Source organism: Homarus americanus, unplaced genomic scaffold (genome assembly GCF_018991925.1).
Source record: "Homarus americanus isolate GMGI-L3 unplaced genomic scaffold, GMGI_Hamer_2.0 scaffold11150, whole genome shotgun sequence".
Taxonomy (NCBI): Eukaryota; Metazoa; Arthropoda; class Malacostraca; order Decapoda; family Nephropidae; genus Homarus; species Homarus americanus.
The window spans coordinates 1,391,270-1,418,801 of record NW_024720555.1 but is presented as its reverse complement, the minus strand read 5'-3'; the positions used below and the strand labels follow the sequence as shown (position 1 = coordinate 1,418,801).

At 36.7% G+C, this 27,532-nt stretch overlaps 2 protein-coding genes across 7 annotated transcripts in view; one reads left to right on the top strand and one right to left on the bottom strand.

Annotated features, from left to right (window-relative positions):
• LOC121860591 (protein lin-54 homolog) overlaps positions 1-14,180 on the bottom strand; it is a 33,839-nt gene extending 19,659 nt beyond the window's left edge. For 4 of the 6 annotated variants that reach the window (XM_042357770.1, XM_042357772.1, XM_042357771.1 and 1 more), the window contains exons 1-7: positions 14,113-14,173; positions 8,458-8,502; positions 7,936-8,096; positions 6,281-6,464; positions 5,726-5,928; positions 5,287-5,523; positions 2,978-3,172 (exon numbers count right to left, since the gene is read on the bottom strand). In XM_042357770.1, the coding sequence (XP_042213704.1) occupies positions 2,978-3,172; positions 5,287-5,523; positions 5,726-5,928; positions 6,281-6,464; positions 7,936-8,096; positions 8,458-8,502; positions 14,113-14,131 (1,044 nt within the window). In that variant the 5' untranslated portion in view covers positions 14,132-14,173. Of the gene's footprint in view, positions 1-2,977; positions 3,173-5,286; positions 5,524-5,725; positions 5,929-6,280; positions 6,465-7,935; positions 8,097-8,457; positions 8,503-14,112 lie in introns of all 6 variants that reach the window. The other 2 variants (XM_042357774.1, XM_042357773.1) reach the window with 2 other exon arrangements.
• A 1,228-nt stretch (positions 14,181-15,408) lies between these two features.
• On the top strand, positions 15,409-26,352 carry LOC121860589 (COP9 signalosome complex subunit 4-like). Its single transcript, XM_042357761.1, has 9 exons — positions 15,409-15,573; positions 17,823-17,905; positions 18,509-18,627; positions 18,924-19,060; positions 19,964-20,078; positions 21,157-21,346; positions 22,430-22,600; positions 22,875-23,050; positions 25,833-26,352. The coding sequence occupies exons 1-9, from the start codon at positions 15,497-15,499 to the stop codon at positions 25,989-25,991; spliced, it is 1,227 nt and encodes a 408-aa protein (XP_042213695.1). The 5' UTR covers positions 15,409-15,496; the 3' UTR covers positions 25,992-26,352.
• The last annotated feature ends 1,180 nt before the right edge of the window (positions 26,353-27,532 follow it).

The following is a 27,532-nucleotide window of genomic DNA, read 5'->3' as shown; positions in this document are numbered from 1 at the left end:
TGGGTACTGGTGAATCTTTCCGCATCAGACTGCAGTTGGGCAAACTCAGAGCTATATTTTATTTATGCCAACACTACTGTACACATACAATACAGTATATTGTAAATAACCAAATATACTAGTGTAAACTCTATAGTATACTCACCAGCAGATGCTGTCATCTTGAGCTTGTGATGCAGGCAGGCCAAATGGTGATATGATGATACAGGATGGCCTGCCTTTGTCCTGTGCCATCTACTATAGCAGGTATTACTAACTGTCACTCTTTTTTCCATCCACGATACGGGGATTGTACATGCAATGTATACTGTACATACACTGCCCACTGTGCTGTGACTGATTATATCCTGGTACAGTTCAGTACTGCATAATGCAGATTGTATGTGAAAACAGCAGTGAGCAAGCATGATGCTAGAGTTTGAGCAGATAGGCTGTGAAATACATCAGCCAATCATAGGCATCCCATGCAGCCATATGACAGTACAAGTGCAGAAGTAGCCAATCATAGCTCACGAGTACTGAGCCTACCCACCTACGTGCCTAACACATGTAAGAGCATGATGCATTCTTTCAGAAATTCGTTTGAATGTCGGGAACGGAAAGCTTTTCCCTGAAATTTCTAGGTGTGCACTGATGCAATCTCTTTAAAATTCATTTGAATACCAGGATTGGAGAGATTTTTTCCAGGAATTTCTTGGAACGTTAAATTTTTTTCAGGTTATGGAGAGTTCTGGGGATTGAAAATGCAGACTAATAGAGAGATTACTGTACAGTATACAGTACTCTGTACTCATATACAGTATACCACAAAAAGTGAAGGAGAATTTGCAAATAAGTGTTTGAACAAAGAGTCACAAGTCAACAATGCTGGGTGAGACTGTAATTTATGTAGGTACGAGGTGTCATAAATACACGCACACATGCACGCACACACACATAATATTGGTTGCCCCTCGAGTAACGAGGATGGCCGACCCAAGGGCCACCTAGGCGCGAATTTGTTTTAAGGTGTAGAAGCTGTCACCAACACAACAACCACACACTCAGTTAACGAGCTGCATGACCCAGTGTCAAGGAATAGTCCGAGAAGACCGGACAGCTCGCCAACTGCACTGGCTAACCATTACCCCAGTGCACGATCCGCAAATAGATTAAAATCCAGGTCCCCAATTACTACTGGCGTAGACAGAGGCAAATGGCGTAAAGAAACTAGACGCGCTCACTTACACACACACATACTGTACAAGTATTTATCTTCAAACATGAGTGTATATTCTTGAACCTAAATGCAAGAATTACAAAATACCCAAACAGCACATGTTGCTCAATGATGTATTTCAATCGCCACTAACAATCAATAGAATAAAAATAACTGATGATAATGATTATGATCTGTTAAACAAACAGTGAGAATGGTTAGAAATTGAACGGATTAGCTGGGTAATTTTTTTAATACAGTATTTCTTCTAATTTAGAATATTGTAGTATTACCAAACAATAGAGACTTCAATACTGTATTAGAATTCAAAACCACCAAAATGTTCCAAAGTCGAGGGATTCCAAATTTGGGAATGTAGAGTAAATATGCACTGAAGAGGGATTACTGCATGACAATTTTCTGTAAAATCCTGACATATGGTGACAATACTCTTATAGGATGCTATTAATTCATAAAGTTCTGTAGCATCCCAGTGTTTCTTATAGTAACTACAGGGCTCGTAAAAGGATGCCAAACTTATTTTGAGGTCGACGGGCAGAAGTGAGTTACCAGATGCTGTGAGACTGTAAAACATTCAATACGAGCCAAACTTTTTATACACAGCACAGTTAAAGCTTTATTATCTGGCACATAAGTTTGGCAAGCTTTATCTTCATGTACCTATAAAAATGCCCAGTCTATTTTTTCACAATACTGTACTGTACAGTTTTGCTTCAAGTGCATTTCAAGCTGTATTTTTAAGTGATGTACAATGACTACCCATATTAAATATAACTATACAATTATATTATATAAAAACCCCAAGAAAAGAGAGTACTACACAGCTTCTACTACTTCTTGATGGGGTAGTACTATGCCTGTATTATATTCCTTTGGTTAATTGGATTTTTTTGTTATTAACTGGTTCCTCCCATCCCCATCCATGCTGGATCACTAAGCTTTTACTGTACAACATATTAATACTTATACTGTTATATCCAAACACACGAATATGTCAGTATTCAACTTAAAACAACTGTAAAATCAGCAACAGGTTCCACCACCATCGACTACAGTACCATCACTCGCCAAGTGAACAGTTCTACTATTACTTTTTAAACTTGTCAATTGTTTCCTGCTTTACTTGATAGGTACCATTTTCCAAACACAATCCCAATAGGCAAGTTGGCCAACCACACTTTATACATCTATTTATGATTGGATTTTATGAGAAAGGAAAACTGCCAATACTTGACAGAGAGAGAGGTTACCTGCCCCTCCTGTCATCTGCTTGACTGACATTTTATGGACATATGTATTTGAAACCATGAGGGGAGGAGACTCAGGGGGAAGGCCAAGAATGACATTGAGAAAGGTTGTAAGAAATGACATTAGAGTTAGGAACCTGATGAGAGAGGCTGCAACAGGTCATGAAGCACGGAGAGCTGCCATCAGGTAACCACAGCTAACCCAGGCAAGTGGAAAATTGCTCTAAAACGATGATGATTCTCAGCTTACTAATACCTCAAGATCTGAGCTCAGCAGTAACTCTCTACACTTACATTAGTTATATCCTTCCTGAACTTACCATTCTAGAAGCATAAATATTTTAGTTCACTTTTCCTTGCTTATGTCTCATCTTCTATGTATATCTATGAATTGGCTAAGGCTTCAAATAAAAAAATGTGTTTGACAAGGATAAGCCTCTTAGTAAGTCTGTCTCAAAGGAACTACTGTACAGTAAGTATCTACTGAAAAACTGATATTCCTGTTACCTACCTTGTTTGGAGACGGATTGATGGGTTTTGATGGGGATATGAGCCCCATCTGTTGTGCCTGTTGTAGTGTGAGCTTTGTTGGGGATGACGTCACCTGCCCTCCACCACTCTGGCTGGTAACGAGGCGCACCTGCTGGCCTCCCATAGTGCCGATGCCACCACCCGCCTGACTTGTAATGATCACCTTGGTTACAGTCTGTTAAAATTGGAACTATGGTATATAGTGATTCCATGGACAATAGATAAATATGATAATACTGATGAGATGACAAAGTCAATGGAACACTTGTATATATGAAATCATACAGGCCATAATGAGTGACCTGCAAGACCCATACCACTAAATCACTCTAGTTGAGTATCCTTCTTGTCAGAGAACCTTGACACATTTTATAACAAACTACAGTACTGTACATTATACAGGCTGACTATGTTTTTGCTGAGAGGAGTCTTCTCAGCCATCAAAACCATCTACATAACAAGATAATATATCTATAATGACTATCTTAACAGTTAGGGAAGATGGGTATTGAGGTGAAGTGAGGTAGCTTGTCACAATGACGTCAAGGTGGCTAATGCCACAAAAAGGGCGCCAAACCTATCTTAATTACAGTTTATGCTTCCATGAGTTGACTTCTTCTTTCTCTTCATTAAAAACAGAAGTACTGTCACTAATACAGGCTTTCTTCAATTTACAAAAGGATTTTGTTCTGGACGACCAATTATAAATTGATCCTTTGTAAAGTGCAAGATGGATGTCTGTATTTCATAACTTCTAATCACAATGTCTTCCCAAACTTTATATTGCAGTGTACAGGTGTCCTTTGATTACAAGGATTTGATTACAAGGATTCCACTCCAAAACTTTATAAATCAAAGATGTCTGCACAATATTTACAAAATATATCTTGTTTCAATTAATTATGTACAGTAATCATTCTTTATAACAGAATCCCTTTTCAGAAGAACGAATCTGTGCCAGAATTTGCTTCTTCACGTTGCTTCGTTTGCTTCTCCCTGTAACACCCAAGTGGGGTCGCATCATTGTTTGGGTGCGATCAGTAAGTTTCCCACATTACCTCACCACACATTGTTGTGGTCTCCCAGGTTTTTACGTTTTCTCCCAGAGAAGAGAAAGATAGGAGAGTGCGTCTCTCAATTTTACAGACGCAAGAAATTTTCATAAGTTATTTTTGTCTTGAGGGTCCATGTGAATGCTGGAACTCAAAGTACAGTAGGGTCGGGATATATAGTAGTTTTTTATAACGGGTTTTTTATATTGGGACTACCAAAATTAGACATTTTCCAATATATAGCGATAAATTTATTTATTATGCGAGGGAAATCGGGCAGGAAATATTTAAAATTTACCGCTATGGCAAACAAATGCGTTATTTGCTCACCAGAGGTGCCATTGTGGCTGCTCACTCATGCATTCACGCTCGCCCACACTAATATTTTTGGTTTGTTCATTTATGTAGGCGTGGGATTGTCAAGTGAGGGTGGCAGTGTGGCGTCTGCTGCCGAGTCTGGTGTTCCCGGGATAGCGGGTCAGCTGCCGAGTCTGGTGTTCCTAAGTCTGTTGTTCCCGAGTTTAGTGTTCATTGGTGCTTTAGTTAGTAAGAAAATAAACTCATTAAGTCAAGTTTAGTCACTTTTAATGGCCTCCAGAACCTAATCCTATTTCCCCATTGATTACATGTAATTACATATCGCGATTTAGTATGTGGCGAACATCCTTGGACCCTATCTCGCGATATATCTCGACCCTACCACATGTCTACTATGTCATTTGTTCCTACATTTGTTGGTTCATGTTTTATAACTGTCAATTCAGATTGCAAAATCAAATTTATTGGCCTTTGCTACGTTGCCATCAACTGAAAAGCTGTCCAATCGGGCTGAAAATACTGACCAGTATACAGTACAGTACATGAGTGACTGGAATCTAGTCCTTTATAAATCTAACTCTGACAACGAAATTTCCAAGAATGAAGTGGACTTCACGAACATATCCACTTGATTGTCAGAGGTATAACTCGATTCAATAAAGCAGAATTGGCCTGTACGCTTTATTCCATTAAACAGAATGATTACTGTAGAATGCTTAAACAGTCTTTGGAGTTATTTTAGTTTGTCCTTGGGGAAAATTTTTTCTCTACAAACGCATCTTAAGTACACAACGGAAACCAATGGGAAACTATATATCAAGTGATGGACAATTTTTCACGTAAATGCAACCTTTCCATAACTCTAGAGATGCTTGTGTGTGTGTGTATATATTGCATATATAATGAAAATACTACTTACTCCAATGTTGTGTGACAGTGTTTGTGGTGCCTGCCTAAACTGCACAGTTCGAACCTGCTGTGTTTGTTGGGTGGGTTGGGTCACAACCATCTGCTGCCTCAGTGTTCCACCAAGCTGGGACGTATTTACTACTACCGGCTTGCTGTTGATGCTGTTACTGAGTCCTGCCACTGTTGATACAACTTGTCCACCAGAAGTTATTATGCGATTACCCACGGATCCCAGTGATATTGAATTCTGTTGAAACAATAGGGAATGTCACCAAAACGTGTATTTCATATAAGTTATTACCAAATATTCAGTGACTTATATTATAGTATTTTGTACATTTAGAGAGCGTAGTCAAACCAGCCCCAACAAATTCAATTCTTTTCATATCAAAATAAAAATATAGCACTGTAATACAAAACTGGTCTACCTCCACGGCTTCATCACCCACCTGGTTCTGTTGGAGTACGACAAACTGCGCAAGGTTGCTCTTAATAACCTGTGGTGTGTCTGTGACGATCTGGTGTGAAGTGGTATCTCCTTCAGAAGAAACAGCAGCCAGAAGAGCAGCCGTGCCAGCCTCTCCACCAGCTGACAGGTCTTCCCCGGTCATGGTGATGAGTTCACTCCCTTGTTGTAACATTTCCATGTCACCTTGTACAAAATGCAGATGTTGTGAGTGTCAATGTTACTTTTTGTTTTAATAGAAGGCATAATAAATCTGAGAGGTGTGATTGGAAATGGCTGAGATATCAAAAAGGAAACTCTACAACCACTTCCTTACATCCTCAGCTTGTCAATATCCACATCCTCTCACCTTTAACTAACTCCTACCAACTCCTTTATATTCACATTGAAATGCTTATACAGTAAAGTACATTTCATTATCTTCACATTGAAAACTTTATACTACAGTACTACACATCAGGTTCTTCTTTTTCTACACATCTAATCCCAACTTGGCAACCTCCAAATGACAAACAAAACACATACACCTAACAATTACCAATAACTTGTGCATGTTCTGTGAGGGCATCCACTTCCATTGGTTGGTGGTGAGTTGTTTGGTGGTGGGACTGTGTGTCAATCTGTTGAGACTCGCCCACGACCCCTCCATCACCACCTGCCACCTCAACAATGTTCCCCACTGCCACTCCATCTGATATCAGTACCCCACTGGCATCTACCACCTGTGGAAGATGAATCAGTATGTTAAGAGTTGTATTTCACTGCTTCATATAATACGAGGCATAAAATATTTTGATATTGTGACTAGAACAGTGTACTAAATTTAACTTTTTGGATGATTCTGAAATTAAGCTCCAAGATTTTTTTAAATCCAACAGATTTGTTGTATTGTGCACAGTATATGATGAAAAATTCTACCAACCCATATTTCAATATAAGCAATTCCTGAGATATGACTTCATAAAGGTGTAAGATTCAAGCATGACTTGAGAACTTTTAAGAGATCTTAAATTAATTCAAAGTGACCTAAGATCAATCTAAATTATAAAAATAAAATAAAATAAGTAAAAAATTAAGTTTTAATCCTGACCAAACAAAAGAACTGAGTAATACTGTATAAGATAATACAATATTCAAAACTCTTATCAAAGACAAAAGGCAGAAAAATTATCGGTTGATCCTAAAATCCTGCCTTCTTATGGGTTGAAAACCCGGGGAAACAAATTGGTACCTGGAACCTGAAAAGCAAATAAATTTTAAAATTGGAATATAGTATCCCTAACCTCCACAATTAATTCCAACAGAGGAGACACTTGATATGAAAAAGCCCTGAAAAGGAAAGCAAGCTCAACAGTCTCTGCTGTTAAGTAAATAATGAATGTTCTCATCAACCCTTTATTGTTTGGTTCAGTCAGAAAACAAGGGAGCCGGACCAACCTTAATTAACCCATTGGGAGGGAGGGAGGGAGGGACGGACAAGCTTTCTAGGGCAAACAGGATGAACTTAACCTAAACTGTAATTTGGTTAAGAGAGTAATGATAAAACCAATAGAAAGTCCAGCCAGTGTAACATGATTATACAGGTATTCTTCGCTACATGAATGTTCACTCTACGAATATTCGCTTATATTGTACAAATATTCTTGTCTTACACCTCTTTGGCCCTATACAAAGGCTATGTTGCCTTTAGTTAATGAACCAAATTTATATTTCATTAATTTCTTAATGTACTAGGTAATAAATTACAGTAATTAGGTACCAAATAATAGTACAGTACTTAGGTATTAATTTACAGTATTTAGGTATGTATTTTGTTGTTAATAAACTTATTTAATTTTTTAGGTATACAGGTATATTGTTTTCTTTTTTGTAGTTTGTTCGAAAACTACTGTAGCTAAGTACAGTACTGTAATGTACTAATTTACAGGAGGAAGATTTTTTTTCCTTGTGAATCTATTTAATTTTACCTAGGTATAATATTGAGGTTTTCTTGTCAGTGGGAAGCAAATCCTATTTTATCCCTATATGTTATATTATTTTGTATACGAATATTGTATTAAGAATGGTTTTCAAGAAAACTAAGCCATTCGTATAGTGAGGGATATCTGTACAGTACAGTACGGTATTAGAAAAACCTTATAAGATACACCTGTACATACTGTACTGTATACAACAGCCGGGGCATTTACTTACGTGAGCTTCAGTTGCTTCCTGGAGCGAAGCCTCAAAGTCTGCAGCTTGAATGTTGAACCCTACAAGGGTCTCCAGGTCTTGTGGGGTGAACTGACTCGATAACTCCCCCAGGGCGGACGCATCAATAAACACCGTGTTTCCCCCTTCACCGACATCTTTGTCTGAAAAAATTTAAATCCGAGATCAAATAAATACTGTACAGTATAAAATATATTGATAAGTCAACTGAAGTTACTAGTATTTACTTCTTCTGAGACAAGTATAGAACTGTACGTGCTTCCTACACATTTGAATTTCATAAGTAACACCCAAAGGTATCGAGTCTATTTATCAAATAACATCTTTATGGAAAAAAAAAAATGAATACCCTGCATAGTGTACAGTATAACAATTGCTATGTAGAATTATATTCACCACTACTCGTATACACAACAGGGCTTGATTATAAGCATTGTGCTATACAGTAATTAGACTCAACTGTGGAGGCTAAGGGCCAATTGCAAGAAGCTCCGTGGTGTATACCATGCTGCAGTAGCCCCATGGTTGGTGTGCAAGAAGCGTACTGGGCTAAAAAAAAAAAAAATATCTACGATTCGTTATTGGAACGTGGGAGATTTCCGTGGTACTCGTACCCTCGCCCGATGACCACTACGATGGAACTATATTTTGAAACCAAAAGAAAATAAATAGAATTGGATGCACATGAATTGTATAAATCTGCAAAGGAATAATATTTTTTATAAGATATCCTCCATATAGAACAGCACATGAAGAATTTTAGTGTTCTCTTTAAAGAATTCCTTGTTTGTTTAGGAACATCCGCCAGCCTCTACTTGCCTCATCGCCGCTTATATCTTCCAAATTCTCCTAACCACCATAAAAGGTAAGCTTTTAAGATAACTAATCCAAATAATTTATGTGTAGAAATGTATGGAAATCAAATTAAGCTAAAAAAAATTGTAAGTGGTCTACTGTATTTGAAGAGTGGTGAGACTGCTCCATCTGGGATGGTGAATGACGTCCCTTATCAGAAATAATATCGACCCAATTTTCGTTATGAGCTCAATTAATAACCGTCCAGCACTACCAAAATAATTATTTCATGAGTATAAATACTTAGTAGCCTAAATTTCATATTTTAATAAGTCCAAATATGCCAGGTAACCAGTGCCAGGTAGTTCCCAGGCATGTTTCATTTGTGTATCAGTGTAACCACAATTTGTTACTACGATAAATTCAGTGACATAAATTTATGTTCTTTTTTTTAATTCCCTCAGTGACTCAATGTATTGCAAGAAAGAACTACCTTACCACTTTTGGTGCAACATTTGGAGTGGTGGTAATAATTCACTTTGCCATTGACAGTGGTAGAATCAAGCGCAGATATATTGGCTTGGAAGGCCATGATTCCAACAAAAATGAATAATGTCTTCCAAAATAAATGAAATTTAAGGTCTTATTATCTTTTCTGTCATCCAGGGAATTTTAGAATTTTAATTTCACCAATGTTTTCCAGTTAGGTTAAGTTAGGTAGGTTAGGTTAACATTTTGATGTAGAACATTAAAATTTTAAAGGGCTTATAATTTTTTTCAATGAATTTCTCCAAAAAAGGGATGAAAGTTTTGGAATCACCATAAAAATCTACATTAAAAAAAAAACAGTATCATTGACAAATTTTCCATGAAAAAAAGTAGGAAGAAGTTATTTTGAAATTCACACAGTTTGCTGTACTTCGTGTGCTTGCAAAATTGATTATGCTTCAAGTTAATTGTATTTCTTTCATTATTCCCATATATAAGATGTACATGATATAGAACTAATTTGATTAAAAGTAATGATGTGTCACATTGTGTTGAAATTCTTATTTCTTACATTATAATATTATGATATTATGTAATATTTAATGACATTTAGCCATTGCAAAATAAATACAGTAAAAAAAATAAAATAAATAAATATATATATATATAATATATATATATATATATATATATATATATATATATATATATATATATATATATATATATATATATATATATATATATATATATATATATATATATATATATATATTGAAACATGCAAACATTTCTATAAATTTGGGGCCCACTGATGAGTTTGGCCTGGTGTAGATTAATACAGTATGTATAACCTTTTTTCTATATTTACAATTTCCGTTCTTTTTTTTTTGCCCCCAGGTTGTGGGTGGTTTTGACCTGTGCCCGGTGGGCTAATTCCGTAGTAAAAAAAAAGTAGGTAAATCCGGCCCTGCATACATGGATATTACGTATTAATATATTTGTGAAATTGTGGATGATTTTTCTTTTAAAATACTTTACTCTTGATCACCCATATATTATAACATATCCTGCTTTTAATAAAGGCTATATTCTGACATAAGCATTATCATTGTATTCTTATCCTTATTATTATTACAGTTCACGAGATGAACCTAATCTAACCTAACCTAACATTCTTCTTCCTTTCCATAATAGTTGAGTACTGTATATGCCTTGTAAACAAATGTCTGCACACTAACTATATGAAGGCTCTCTGGTGAGGATCCATATACAGTATTTACATGGAATATTTTTCCAAATAAAAGACCATTTAAACAGCAGAGACTTTTCTCCGACTTCTGGTTTAGTCCATGTCTTAACATATTGTATACATTTTTACTCCTGACATTGGGAAAGTGTTCATGTCTTGTTTTTTTGAAAGGGTATTTATTGTATTACTATAATCAGGTGGAGAAAAGGAGGAAACATTATCTCAAGTTTTCATATCTTGTAGCTAACTGGCCTTGTATAATATGAAAGGAAAAATTTTGGTATAAAGATAATTTCCTGTTTGAAAGAAAGCTAACAGTTATGGTGATATTGTTTCAAGATTTTATCCCAATTCATCTGTACAGTGAGTTCATCACTGTCATAACAAAATTATAATACCTAATATTGTACTTTGGTGTATTTTACTGACTTCATCCACAGAACAGGCCATAGTTCTCTTTATTACACTCACCCAACCCCAAGTTCACGAAAAACTTATAACTTTATTGTTAGATTTAATAAGGATAAAGAAGAAAGGAACAGATATTACACTCAATTCCTACGTTTTTATGGTTGTCACAGGCTTTTATTTACCTATATTCACTGTAAATGATCGCATTTTATTCCCAGAATTGGCTTATAATCCAAGAAAATAGGAAAATGAGGTGCACCTTAGCTTGGGATTCAAGTTTTTCATGCTCGTAAATCGTGTAGCAAGAGTAAACGTTTCGTGCCACTGACAACGTTTTGAGGGTGCAAGCATGGTACCAACCCCCAAGTCTTCCGCCAGTTGGTACACCTGACTACACTACGATGACGTAGTTACAACAAAACGGTCGGGTACCACCATTGCCCATCTTGAAAAATCACAAAATTTTTATTCCATTGTATTACGACCGCCGGGATACCACAGTGTATTGTACACCACGGCTGATCATGCAATTGGCCCTAGAACCTACACGAGAAAATTTTTTAAAAGTACAGGTACAGTAATGCCCAAAATATTTTCCTTAGAGCATACAGTACTTGCTCAAGTGCCTCAGTTAGTGGCTCATATCTAGGTACAGTACAGAGTGGAATGTTACTTTATCATTCTCCTACTAAATGAATTACAATTATTGGCATTACAAATGATTCATAATAGAATTTTAGTAAAGGTTAAGAAGATGGTCAGCAACACATGTCCTGATATCATTTTACGGGATCTTCCTGAATATGTTTTAATCAACTGAAAGTAAATCTGGCAGAGAAGAAAATAAAAAATAAGCATAAATATGCAAGAATAATGACAAGTGTCTCTACAAAATGGAACAGCCTTGCCAACACATCTCTCGGGAAGACTGTCTGGTTTAACCTTTTATAAGGATACTCTACTGTTGGCATCATGGGAAGTGAGAAAATTTATGACTGAAGGAGACAGCTGGCAGTAGGTAGTATTTTTCACGAATGAGTCACTCCAGTTCGGTGGGTCTGAGTGATTCATTCTTGAAAAAATACTCCCTGCTACCTCGAGGAGATGCCACACGTCTCCGGGCCACAAATTTTCTCACTTCCTATGAAGCCATCTGGACCACCAACCATAAAACCTGACCCAATCTAAAAAATGAAAAAAACAATAACAGCAAAAATAAAACAAAATAAATAATAAAATAAATACTATATGATACAGACAATTAAAGTCTCGACATTTTGAAAAGAGTATAATAGTATCCTAATCACATCTCATCCCACTCGTCTTATTCTTGCCCTCAGTGCCTCAATTCTTAGTCAGGTCAAGTCCGGTTGGATTATGACACACACCATTACTAAAGCCTTTTGTCTTCCCGCCTCTGAAGATTCACAGGAACGATTTCATCATTACAACCTGAAGTTTTTCTTTTTGCTCTAACCAGATTTGTTTTCTCTAAGTTAAAACAGAAATATACGTAAAAATTCCACCCAGAAATATGAGGGAATAAGATGACGACTTTCTTCTCAACCTTTACAAAAATTTCCATGAAAAAGAAAAACCAAAGGTGTTCTTAAATTTCTGCTACTCAATAAAATAAACTGTACGACCACACAATATCATCCCCACATCTCCGATCACATGACTTTCTGTCCAGTTTATACCCATTATGAAGAAGATATCACTCAATTAAACCCAAAAAACTTCACATAGTTACCATTACAGCACTGCCTAACATACAACTCATTCACATATTTCTGACATACAACTTACAGATAATCTTTCAACATGGGTTATATTACCATTACAACAACAACACTAATAATAATGAGAATAATTTTAGTTGATCCGACGATAATGAGACTAAACCACTGAATTGTATATAAACCGGTACTGTATGTAAAAGCAGTTACCAGGAACCCACCATGCTTAACTCAACCTCATAAAGGATAAACTAAGATCATTTTGTTATGGTTGGATGGTTTGTGTTGTCTACTTATCATGTAGTTTCACTGATCTCAACCAATCACTCAGTGCTGTTTTTCCTGTATCAGTTTAATGCACGATTCTGAGTACTGTACATTGAATTCTGTTCTTTTTAATGTTCCACAATTTTCCTACATTAGAAATAATAAATCACTTGAAAATTTCCACCCCAGCTTATTTCACCTAAAGATTAACCACCCTAATGTTAACCTAACCTAACTTCATCGCCCCAAATAGCATTGAACTGGTTAATCTTTAGGTGAAATTAGCTGTGTGGAGATATTTCAAGTGAACCCAAATAAATACTTATCAAAACTGCACACTTTCTACCCCAAGTATTAAAAAAAAATATTTGTGGAAGAAGAAAGTTTTATAAATTCAAAATCTGACAAAACTACCAGCACAATATTTATGTTCCAGTGGCCACAAGAACAAGTTAATGTTTTTAGCAAAGACAAGACAATGGAAATAAAACTATATAACAAGTTTGGCATGAATGACAAACAATTAATATTTAAAAAACTAAAAAAAAAACCAAACTAACATTACCTGGACACCAAAACTCTATCAATTACAACTTAACTATCATCATCCACACATTACCTACAATATCACAGGTCAAAACAGATCATAACAACCATTACATATAAAGACCCCAAAATTACAATACCTATAACCACAACCTTAATTAAATTCATTCCAGACACCCCCCCCCCCTTGACCTACACCATGTACACCCAGCCATGAGGAAGGAGCAGCAGGACACACACACAGGACACACACACAGGACACACACACACAGGACACAAGGTACTAACAGCAGTCCATGGTCCAGGTTATAACACAAGCCTCTACATCACACCACCATATCCATATCATCCTTATTTTCTCTTTTATTCATCATTTTATCCCATTTTTTTTATTACTTAGAGATAGATATTGTTGAATAGTATCTTTCTGTGTATAGATGTGTATAATAAATAAATCCAGAGGCTAAAAATACGTATATATTCAGGTTTGTTTTCATTGATTAGGTGATGTTTACATGGTAGGGGGGATCTATACCTATCAACCATTAACCCATTTTAAAACTAACACTCTCCTATTATCTATTTCTAACTTCTCCTATCCCTTAACTTTCCACCATTTATGCATCTGAAGGCGTTAATTGCTCCCATTAGGTCACTTACCAGGGTTATTATGTGGCATTGTGAGGGTGTTCAAACTCACGCGCCCACCATTACCATCCCATAGTCCTCTGATGGGTGCGCACCTCGCCATGTTGCCACCTCTACCATAACACTTCATCCTTATACACTATAACTCTACTCTAACTCTATATATTTACTATTAACAAGTATTTATTTATATATATAGATAATTATTAACTATTTTATTTTGTATGGTTTTAGTACTAGGGGTTATGGTTTGGTTGGTTATATTATATGTGGCATATTAAATTCCACTCCCGCCATGACCATTCAAGTCGTGTACTTCCCTAAAAACATTGAACAAAATAGAATCCCTTTATAAATTAATATGTTTGTATTATAGCTTTTATTATATGAGGATTTATTTGGAAATATAAAAGACTTAGATTAAATAGGATGATGCCTATAAGAGAGAAATTTGAGGGATAAGGAAATTTCATATTGAATATATTTTGTAGTCACGGGACCAAGTAGCTAGATAAGATATACCTATGATAGATTAAGACCTGTTTCACTAAAATAAATCTATAGTACAATTTATTTATAATATTAGTAAGTTAAATATCATTAAACAAAGAATATGTAGTCTTAATATACTCTTAAGAAAATATTAAATTGGTAATATAGTTTTTCGTTGCCATGTTTATGTTTTGATATGAGTTAAATTAATGTAACTAATTTTGAGAATCTAAATATATATATAATTACAGATTTTCTTACAATATAAATATATGAATGAAAAGAAATACAAGATTTAATGCGGAAATACAATATAAATAAATACTTTATATTCTTGGCTCAACAATTAGGTTTAGGATATTTTCACTAGTTGAGGAGTTAAGACTTTTTCCTTAACATCAGAGTGAGAATAGATGTCAAATAATAATAATAATAATAATATTAATAATAATTACTGTCATTATTAGTCTTATTACTGGGAGTGAGGCTCATATCCCGAAATCTTTGTATTCAAGCAGGTGCGGTATGTTAGGCTGAATACCTAGGTCAATTACCTTCAGACAAAATCCCTCCATCTCACCCCCCCTCCCTCACCCCTCATCCCTCACCCCCCTCCCTCACCCCATCCCTCACCACTCCTCACTCCCTCCCTCACCCCCCTCCCTCACCCCCTGGAAAACTTTTATATTTATTGATGTATTCATATCCTTATTTATATAAAACTGTATTAAATAAACAGTTTGATCGGCTATAAATATAAAAAAGAGATAAAGAACATAATTTATTGTTAGTTAAGATAGAACCTTCATGACTATTGACTGACTCAGTGTTGTAGTCAAGAGTCAGTCAGCTGGTGGAGGCGTCACATACTCCACAGATAATATATACTTCATTAATTAGTAAAATGGCTTTCGCTGTACAAATTCGTCAGCAGCTACAGGCTCTAGTGTCTTTTGGTGGCTCCCATAAAGACCATGACAAGTAAGGAGTGTTATATTATAGGTATTTGGTGGATCATGATACAGTTTATTTGGTGCTATAGTTATTGGTCTTTTATTTTATTAGTATATTATATGTGTAATTTTTATTGATTATTTTGTAATTTGGGTAAAGATTCGGTAGAGTATATTCACTAGTTGGTACAATTGGTGTAGAGGTATATATAATGGTGTGTACTGGGGTCACCACTTGGGTTTTAGATGCTTTTAGTTTGGGATTTTTACTAAAGCCTCTGTTTTAATCTGTTTTAATGTGTAGACTGTAAAACTGACTGTAGGGCAAGGAGAAAGTAATGAATGGTAAATATTTAGTTGTCAACACCTAATTAACTTTTGAAAATGGGTTTCTATAGTGTAAATCATCGTGTTAAATATTTATTTGATCTTCATTGCCGTCGAAAATGAGCAGTAGTAAAGAAATGGTAGGTCAAACATTGTAAAAATCTAAAAAAATAAAAATAAAATCCTAACCTAACCCCTAGTATGTAAGAAACTTCCCTCACCACAGTACCATGCATAGTGATCTACACGGTACTGACACTCTGAAGTACTGTACGTCTTGGACACTTTACCGATGAAACAAGAACACCGTGAGCCTTAAGAATGACAACGGCTGCAGCTTCATTGTCAAAATTGCCAGTCACCCAATGTACAATCAAAGACAAAAGTCGTGTCGCGGTTTTGTCCGAAGATTAAATATAACTCGTGAAACATTATGAGAGCCCTACCACAAGGCAGAGCGCACCAAAAGTTTAGCCCTTCGGCATATGTTTTCACCAAATTTTCACGACACGACTTGTGTCTTTCATTGTACATCCTTCTCATACAAACGTCATCTTCCAACTGCCTGTGAGTGGAGACTTGTGCTGATTAGTGCACGAGTATTACATCACGTCAGCACTCGTGCTGATTGGCTAAATATTATAAAATAAAAGTTAAATTAACTCGAAAACTATAAATTTCCGATGGAAATGTTATAGAATAAATTATTTAAATTTTTTTTATTTATCTCGCCAAATATGACTCAATAATCAGTTAGGTGGTGGTAACTACTAAATATTAACCTAACGATTTTATCCATAAAATGGCTATTGGGTTTTTTGCCTCTCCCAGTACCCTGTACTGTACAGTACTAGCACTTCAGAGAGGTTGTTAGAAAATTTTAAATATTTATCATAAAAGGTTGAAGTCAAAGATGAAATTCACTTTCAAATGAAGTCTTTTCATTATTTCTGTGTTTTGTACCAAACATAAAGCAAACAGAAACAAATGATAACAAAAATACAGCACAGTATAGCACAATAGGTAATGAACTGCAGTTTGTATGGCTGGACATATCCCAAATAATTTATATAACTGATAAAACTTGATATAAATACGTACAGTCCGGGGGGGGGGAGGGTAAAGCGCTCAGGGGAACAGTCAGTGTTGGTCAAGTCTGGTCTTGAATGAGCTTACACTCAGTACCATCACAATGCTCTCTGGCAGAATCCCAAGAGCATACATTTCTCCCTCTGAAAAAGTTTACCCTGGCACTTTTCCGAACATGTGGCTTCTTCAACCTTGATTTGTAATCCCAAGTCGGGTGGGCATTCACAATCTCCAGATATGAACACTCTACTGAGTAATGCCCTCTTAGATGTTTATAAACATCAGTTAAGTCACCCCTTACGCTCGACAATGACTCCTTCCAAAGTGGATGGGGCTTTGAAGAATCCGACTTGAGTTTTCCTAACCTAAATTATAACCTTTTTCAAAAAAATTCTGATCTTATTTTTCTAATGGATAATCAATCACTGTTTCTGGGAACCTGGTTTTGTATGCTGTAAATTTTGTTTATGTTCAGTAGATTTGATCTGGTTATGGCCAAGACACAACAGTATTGATGGATTTTAAGTTTGCTAAACACATTTTTGTGTGATATTATTGTTTATTCAATTCAATGCTGTTTTATGTGAACTTCACATGATATGGTTTGACCAATCAGATAGTGGTGAAGAGGATAAAAGTAAAAAGGTAAAAGTAAAAGACATTTCAAATATCTGGTGAGATTTACACATGTACCAAAATTTTATCTATCTGTATTTGCTGACGTGAGTGTTGTGTACTGTACAAAGAATTTAAACTGGATTTTTCTTGGTTTCCAGTTTGTCTGAACATTTCACTTTTGTGTATATCTAGGGAGGATATTTGTGAATTTCAATGTACTATACTGTATTTTATCTTCTTCAGATATCGTGCAGTCTTAGACTCAATCCTTAAAGTTGGTAATGAAAATGACATGGCAGAAGGACTTCAGGCATTTATTGAAGCAAGTAAGTGTGTTAGTTTTAGTAAGGACTTAGCCTTGTACAGTCCCTTGAGCCCTCCTAAGAGTACGTGATTCACTTAACTGATGCTTCTCTACTTCGATGGGCTGGAGGGTCCCCAACTCTGGTTTATTGGTTCATGAGTTTATTAAACTTGAAGGAGCTCTTGGTACCTCCCATATGCAGGAGAGTCAAGAGAAGCAAGGTGTTTGGGAGAAGTGTTTCAGTTTTTTATTCACATGTACAGCACTTGGCATAGTGATCTTACAAAGTTTGTTTTTCTCATTAAGATACAACATATGGGTAATTGAGACATTTATATTGATCATGAAATTTATTACTGTATTGTAATCTTAGGTGGTGCTTGGTGTGAGTATAACCAGGCTGGGCTGGATGTTTCCTTCCACCTTATGTCACTTGGAATTTCTGTCTGTTTTGTCCCTACTGGTAGAACACTCCCTCACCACATGACCATCACAGCCCTTACTTCACTGATATATCTTAGGAGGAGTATTTACATATTTTAATAAAGAACCTTCACTTTGGGAATTAGTACAAGAGTTTGGAAACACATTTCCTAAGTTGTTCGTCAAATTGTTTTCTTTTCAGTTGTGAAGGAGACGGTGAGTCTGGTAATATCCCGACAGCTACTATCAGATGTCTCCACACAGTTGACCTCCATGGCAGATAATGTTGCAAAGACTGTTGCACATTTTACACTTGATAAAGTAAGTTCATCTTTGACAGTTGTCTCCTGGTACAGTGGCTGGTGCAATTGTGAATGCTTATCAAGTATCCTTAGTCTGTTTATTATTGTCAGTTTCCTTGGGGCCATTCCAGGAGTTTTAATATGATGTAGACAAACACAGAGGTGCCACATCTCACTGTACCAGGCATAAATGAAGGTGACTACATTATTGATACATACAGAATAAGTTCATTAGTTTGTTAAATGGTTGAGGAGTAAAATAATATTATTGCCCCATTTAGGAAAGATAATATAATGCATTTTCTCTAATGTCAGGTACAGCCTCGTGTCATCAGCTTTGAGGAGCAAGTAGCCAGTATAAGACAGCACCTTGCAGATATTTATGAGCGGGAGAGTTCATGGAGGGATGCTGCGGCTGTCCTCACTGGGATTCCTCTTGAAACCGGACAAAAGTGTGTTAGATAAAGTAGAATGTTTAACATACTGTACTGTACCTTATTAATGAAAATATTTTTGGAAGACTATGCTAGGATAACCATTTATTACATGTGGAGAACAATTGCATTAGACAAAGGGATAGATAACCTGTCTTATTTTTTGTGTTCTTGGTCAATTGTCAACTAAGGTGAGAGATAAAATGCCTCAAGAACTCCCTGACAGTACCTACCTTTTTCCAGGGGCTCTGTGGATTCTGTGATGGGGATATAATCCATTTGGAACCAGTGCAAGGGCTGGAAACAGATGCTTACCCAGTTAAACAAGGATTCCTGAAGCAGTTATAGATATTGTGTCAGTTTTATCCTGTACTGAGAATCAATTTTCCTCTAAATCAATTCTGCCATAGGAAGATTTGATGAACTGTTTAGGCAGATATAAAAGCTTTCCTGATTCATATTGTAGGGAGGCTGAGAGTGAAGGCAGAGGTTCTGTTGAGGAAAAGATGTCATATGAGTGGACGTTAGATAGTCCTTCTGTGGAGTCTTTTCCATGGGTGTTGACCTACCTGCCACTCTCTTTACTAAGGCAGATAATTATCACATACCCATTTGTCCCACACTATGTCTCAGTTGTTCTCTCACTGTACTTCAGTAAGGCTCATTTTGGGAACATGTGGTTGAAATGTTTCCCAGTGATTAAAATACAATACAGTACCCTGGTTTGACTGGATGAACAACAGTATATTTACACTGAATGAGAGTAATCCATGTTTCAACCTCAGACTGCATAAAGCTTCCTGGACAAGACCTCCACCTAGGGTTGTAACAGAGGGTGATCTTGTATGTCACATGGCTCTTTCCCCTCGGCTTTAAACTGAGGTTTCGTACGTCAGTCTTTTGTTTATTTCCATCTCACAGACAGTACAGCGTGGACTATAAACTGGAGACGTATCTCAAGATTGCTCGCCTGTACCTCGAGGATGATGACCCGGTGCAGGGAGAGGCTTACATCAACAGGGCCAGCATCTTGCAGGTTTGTCCCTTAGAGAGTGACCCTGTTTGTGGCATATATTTTCCTGAGTCACAAACACAAGGAAGTTAACATTGTTATGTTTGTTGCATTATTGACACAGTACTTGTTTTTCATTATGTATATGTTTATAGTCTAGTGTGGTAAATATAAAGAACTTTGTGCAGTAACTAATTTTAACAAAGATACTGTAGGTATGGTATATGAAGTGATTCTGGCTTCTTTACATGACTTCTCATGGTATACCGTACACCCTTTTTCTAGGTTCTAGTTGGAATATTATTAGGAGCTTATGTTTTGTAGCTGTACATTACTATAAAATCCTAAACATTCCCAGTAACTTAGCTGAGGCAACTACCTAACCCATGGGCTAGAGCTTATGTAATCTAAGTGCAGTACTGTATAATAATCAGAGAATCTCCTGTCTGGTCTTATGGTGCTCCAGATATACAGATGTCTAGTAATTTAATATACACACACTCCAAAAATTATCTTTACTGATTTTATGTGAGACAATATGACATAACAGATGAAGGATATTAACACTAACCCAACTGAGACAATAGGAGTCACACTGTTCGTTTTGAAATTCATCAGACCCATCCATAAATATACTTTTTGTAGTGTTTGTGTACAACTCTAATAAAATACTACTATCTTTAAGTTACCACATGTGTATATTTTCTATTTTAATTCTTTGTAGTACTGTACTGTATACTGGACAACCTATTCTCTCTGTTTTATTAGCTGTGAAACTCCCAGGTATACTTGAGTTTAGTTTTCATGTCCTTTCCTCTTGGTTTCCACACTAATTCTATACCACATTTAACTGTTATTACTCTCCTTGTCTCTGTTCATTGATCTACCCAACACAGTATTGAGAGAGAGATAATTGTGTTAGTAGTAAGTGAATAAACTATTACTACTATACAATATACATGCAGAGTTTGTGGATCATACAGCAACAGTGTTTACCTATGAATGTATGTATGACTTTTTGTATTGAATTAGGAACACATAATAAGGTTGTTTGTATTTTATCCTCCATTGTTATCGTAAACGAGATGTATATTTGTTACAGGCTGAGTCAAAGAACGAACAACTTCAGATCTACTACAAGGTTTGTTACGCTCGAGTTCTGGATTATCGCCGCAAGTTTATAGAGGCAGCACAGCGCTATAATGAGCTCTCTTACCGGCCAATCATTCACGAGGATGAGAGGATGGAGGCTCTGAAGAAAGCTTTGATTTGTACAGTGTTAGCATCTGCAGGTAAATAAACTAACCTACCTAATCTAAATCTTTTTTGTCTAATTGTTCCATATGTAAACACTTGATTATTCTCCTCAAACTCCAACAATTTGATTCCAATATATCATCTTCCATGTCAGTCTCTCCCTGCCCAAATTTTACTCTAACATATAAGGAAGTAGATCACCTTGTCACTTGCTTGCTTGGGGTTTGATGTGCAGTACTGTACTTCCCTCCCCAGTCTGAGAATGTGGGATAGGAACTCCATCTTCTTGTATTGTACAGCTTTACCAAATAGAAAAACACTTAAACTGGGGGTATCAGAATGTGCCTGGGTGTAATGAGAATGCTAAGAAAAGAATGCTTGAAACTGTGATATGTAAAAGGAACTTGAATGTCCTAGAATTATGTGACACAAAGTGAAGGGCACAGAAGAGATAAGGAAAGTAGTCAGGAGTGTTTTGAGGTGTAAGGGTGCAAGGAAATATGGTAATGCTGTGTAATGTGGAGTTACATTTATAAAGAGGTCAGTCCTGTAATATTTTGGGTCAGATTGAAAGTAAGATGTGAAGGATGGTATTGTAAGAAGAAGCAGGAGAGAGTAATTGTGGGAAGACCTGTGTAACTGCATCAAAAATTACTGAGTATTATGTATTAATTAGTTTTAATCATACAGTACTATACATTGACATTATTTGATATAGAAGTTGTTGGAAACTTTATTCCAACTAGCTTTGCATTGAACTTCTGTACTACTCTGTATATATATTCTGTCTCATATATACTGTACAGTCACGGTCAAAAGTCCTGATGCCTCTCCTGCTGCTGTATGATCCCCGAGATTCAGACTTGTGAACCCGAAGCAGTAGACACTGGTGCATTATTCTGTCCACAAATGCTTTGGAAATTATGAGTGTAAATATCGCGTGTTTGTGGAACAGCAGGAGAGGCGACAGATTTTTTTTCCCGTGACTACATATCAAACATGCTTTATAAAGTGTTACTGTATTAGTCTCATTAATGTGAACAAAATATAAGATGTCTTGCTTCCCATCTTTCAGTAATACAATTTAATATCAAGTAACTTTTATTCATTTATAAAAGGTCAACAAAGATCAAGAATGCTTGGCACGTTGTTCAAGGACGAGCGCTGCCAAAAGTTGCCATGTTATCACATTCTGGAGAAAATGCATCTCGACCGTATCATTCGCCACAATGAACTTACAGAGTTCCAGAATATGTTGCAGCCCCACCAACAAGCTACCACATCTGATGGTTAGTAGTAAAGGAACCTGGCTGGTCAGCCACTGGATGTACTGTAGAAACCTGAACTACAGGATATTTATCATACTTTTTTAATTACTTGTTTGTTACACTTGTTGTGAGTTATTCCGGTTGAGTAAACTTTCTTTGCTTGTGGAATAAGAGTAAATGTTCTTATGTTTTTGTATACTGTATTATAATATTAAAAGTCGCTTTTAACATCATTTATAATAATACTGTATTGTAATTTTTTCCCACATTTATTGGCAAAGTGTTCATGTTTCAGGTTCAAGCATCTTGGACAGAGCAGTAACAGAGCATAACTTACTGGCTGCCAGTAAACTATATAACAATATAACCTTCCCTGAGTTGGGAGCCCTCCTTCAGATATCTCCCGCCAAGGCTGAGAAGATAGCCAGCCAGATGATCACAGAGGGAAGAATGAACGGTTACATCGATCAGGTAACTATGCAAGTGTATCATGGTGTAGGTTAATTATTTATCATTATTAGAGCTGTAAAATTTATGAAGATTGTGAATATAAACAAGTGAAGAGAAAATTGTATGTGTTAAACCAAGATGAATTCATCATATATGACCAGGAATTAGACAGACATCAGGAAGGGGAGTGTGTGAGTCACCAAGTACAGGAATATCCCCATGTGTGGGAATCCTTGATGCCAGAACTTTCCATCCGTGTAAAGTAAAATTTTAACGTTTTGAGAAATTCCGGGAAAAATCTTTCGTTCCGTGGATATGAATGAATTTCTGAGCGATCGTATCATGCTCTGACACGTGCCGAGAGTGTGGGGTGGGCAGTCTCACAGTACTCGTGCGCTACGATTGGCTACTTCTGTCGTGACTGCATGGAATGCTTACGATTGGCTGATGTATCTCGCAGGCTGTCTCCTCAACTCTAGCATCGTGACACCCTTAGTTCATTGTCTGCTGTCAATGTACAAGCTAGTTCTCTCACTCTGCTATTTTCACATAAGATCTGTGTTGTGCAGTACTGTACATTACTGTACCAGGATACAATCACCTAAGCATGCCATTAAACTAGTGTTAAAGCAGTGTTAGGACATAAAAAGTGATTACAGTTACATACACTATACTGTACTGTACATTCTGTAAGTGTAAAAGTACCATATGTACAGTATCGTATATAGCAGAGTGGATAGTGTATGCCGACTGGAAGCTACAGTAGAGGGTGTACATACAGTGTATGTACAATCCCCCCATCATGGAGGGAGATAAGAATGACAGTTAGTAATACCTGCTACAGTAGATGGCACAGGACAAAGGCAGGCCATCCTGTATCATCATATCCCCATTTGGCCTGCCTGCATCACAAGCTCAAGATGGCAACATCTGCTGGTGAGTACCTGTACAGTACAGTTTAGTAATGTATGTAGTACAGTACCTGTAGTATATTTGTTTATTTACAGTACTGTATAGTTGCTGGACATGTACAGTAGTATTTGCATAAATATACACAGCTCTGTGTCTGTTCAACTGTAGTTAAGCCTCCGTAGCAACGGTACTCTATGCCAGATGTCTAGTTTAGATGCTGAAACATTCACTAATGCCTGGAAAAATTTCATAGATGTGCAAATTTTTCCAGGGATAAGAAAATTTTTCACAAAGTCAGAAATGCTTTATACCAATTGCTCCAGCTAATGGGGATACAGTATTACTGTACTGTACAGTATATGTACTCTCGATTTAATGGAATCCGATATATCAAACTCTTGATTTGGCGGACGGAATTTTTCCGTTATTTTTCGCTCGATTTAGTGAACTAGTTCGCTAACTCAAGATTAATTCCATTAATACACTCTTACCTATGGAGACACCTCAGACACATGATATGTATATAGAAACTTTATTCATGGTTTATCTTAAACTCAGGGGTTTTGTGCTTGTTTTCAATTTTTTTCTATTATTTCCAAACTTTTTTTCCAATTGATATCCGCGCTCTCTTGATTTTCTCCCCCCACACCACTTCCTTCTAAGACTTCTGACAGACTTTCAGCATGATGTCTAAGCACAGTAGTTAGTTGACCGAGAGGTAGCAGTGAACAACACATGTGGTAATGGCAGGACACGGACTGAGCAAATGTAAACAAACCCCATGCGCCAAGCGGCAGAATTTAACGGAACCACACGCGATTTAGTGAACTAGTTTGCTAAGTCGAGTGAAAATAACGGAAATTCAATTAAATGGAAAGGGGTGGCTCGAATTAGTTCGTTAAACTGAGAAAACACTGTACTGTATTGTGTTGTATTGTACAGGTAGTAGTAAATACATTACAGTCATCCCTTGGTTATTGCGATATTTGTTATCACGCCTCCATCAAAATCTGCACACCTGCTGTTATAGCGCATTTTTCAGGCCGAGAATTTAGTTATCACGCAGTTGCCTCCAGGTGTATTGTTACCCCCTTGCTTCACCTACATCTATTGAGGATAAAATCTTTCACCTACAAATTGACAATAACACATTTGCTGTAATCAGACATATCTAGTTGCCTCAACAATTGCAACCCCAGTTGCAATTTCAAATTCTGTGTCATTACAAAGGAATAACGAAGTCTCGGGTGCACTCTAAGATTGAGAGGAAACGGAGGACTCAGGCGTCCTGAAGTGATCAGAAAACGGACATCTCAGACGGGGGACTCAAATAAAGAAAGCATAGCTACATGTTTTGTGGACTACAGTTTTGAGCGTACCCTTTTCATCGCTTTGTAATAAACCTAGCCATGCCTATGTGTGTTTCTCATACTTACCATAACATTATCTATATCTTTAGTGGGTCTAAATGGTTGTAAAATGGGAAAATTGGGGTTGAGTCTTGGGTGCCTGGAACCAATTGGAATAAATCCCATAGGTTCTGTACTTTCGTTATCACGCACTCGGCTCGGTCCCAATTAGGCGTGATAACCAAGGGATGACTGTAGATCAATTCTAAACCCAATTCCAGTGGGGATAGTGTACAGTACTCCCTGGATGTAATGTGGTAATATTTAACATGTTTTCTAGTATAATACTGTAGTATGTCAAATTACTGGACACATTCACATATGGAACATTATGTACCTCATTTACCTATTGGCCACCCACTATAGGAAAATGGTAGTGATTTAGGTGGTAGTTAAGTAGAAAAAAAAACTAAAAAATTACCAACTAACTCGAGGCTTATGTATTACTTATCACTGTAAGACTTGTTATTTCTTTTTTACAGATTGACGGGATTCTGCACTTTGAGGCTCGTGATGTTCTTCCTCAGTGGGACAAACAGATCCAGTCCCTCTGTTTCCAAGTTAACGGAATCATCGAAAAAATAAACGTAGCTCATCCTGAATGGGTCGCAAAACTTATGGACGAGCAGATGGTGCAATGATAGTTTGAGAATTATATGAGTATAATGAGTTTGTAACAATGATATCCATACTCATTGGCATCTCGGCTATTGACCGGAAACAGGATTTAATGTGATGCTGCCTGACCAGTTTAAAAATGCCGCCGGATAAGAGTTAGACTTCAGTGTAGATGAATTTCATTGTGCTAAATAAAAATCTAGAACCAAGCTAACTATTGACAGTATTTGTTTTGTTTAGACCTGAAAAATGCGAAGAAGTTAAAAATATATCTTCCTTTATCTTTAGAAAAAACACATCCCAGTAGCTTTGTATAAACTCAAAAGAACTTTACTCTTTCTACATGTGTATCTGCCTATAAATAGAATAAAAATAATTACTGTATTTCTCTTTTTTTAAGATAATTACCCTATCTATTTAAGTAGGCTGGTTATGGGAAGTGGAAAATATGGTTTGATATATGATTGATTGATAATGCTGGAACTGATTTGGCAAATGTTTACGAATTGAATTTTGGGGACGTTAGCTGTTTCAGGATTGATTTGCTCTTCTGCTCAGGGACATGGTGGTGAAGGTAATTCTACTTTGTGTTCATATACCTAACAAAAGTACAGGTATGTGGGTGCAGCCAAGGTGATACAGTAAAGAGATTAAGTTATGATGTTTTATTACAGTAGAAAGAAAGGTGAATGAAAGATGAGATGGGGGTGACATGAGGGAAGTGAGAGTGAAAGGGTAAGAGCAATAGGGTAATGAAATATGAAGTTGTGGGACGGGATATGAGGGAATAAATTCTAGAGTATTGTAAACCGAAGCATCAGGCAGCACAGGGAAAGAGGTAAGGAGAGAGATTTGGAGAAATTAATGGCTGGCTAACTTGAATGCTGCAGTGTGAGAGATAGATTAATTTTATTATCGCTATTTAATATAGCTTCAATACTTTACTTCAAATAACCGAGGGAATTGATTCAGTGTTTGAGACCTGATTCAGGATTTTGTTCATGGTATGTTTCGAATCCCGGGGGGGGGGTTTGTGGACCTGGTATGACATCATCAGTGGGCGGGGTTTATAATCGAGGTGTTTGGACTATCAAATGGTTTTTGGGTTGGTGTGTCTGTTTGTTGTTTACATGACAATACAGTATTATTTATGATCTTATTCTTGTTAAGTATAAAGTTGTAGAAACACAACATGCACACAACACACACACTACATGATATACTGTATACAACAAACACAGTACACACAACACAGACATACGCACACACACACACAGTACAAATTGCACAAAAACACAGTACACACAGCAAAAACACAGTCCACACTGCACAAACACACAGTCCACACTGCACAAACACACAGTCCACACTGCACAAACACACAGTACACACTGCACAAACACACAGTCCACACTGCACAAACACACAGTACACACAGTTCACACTGCACAAACACAGCACATACACACTGCACAAACACACAGTGTACACTGCAAAACACACAGTCCACACTGCACAAACACATCCAACTGCCACAACAAACACACAGTCCACACTGCACAAA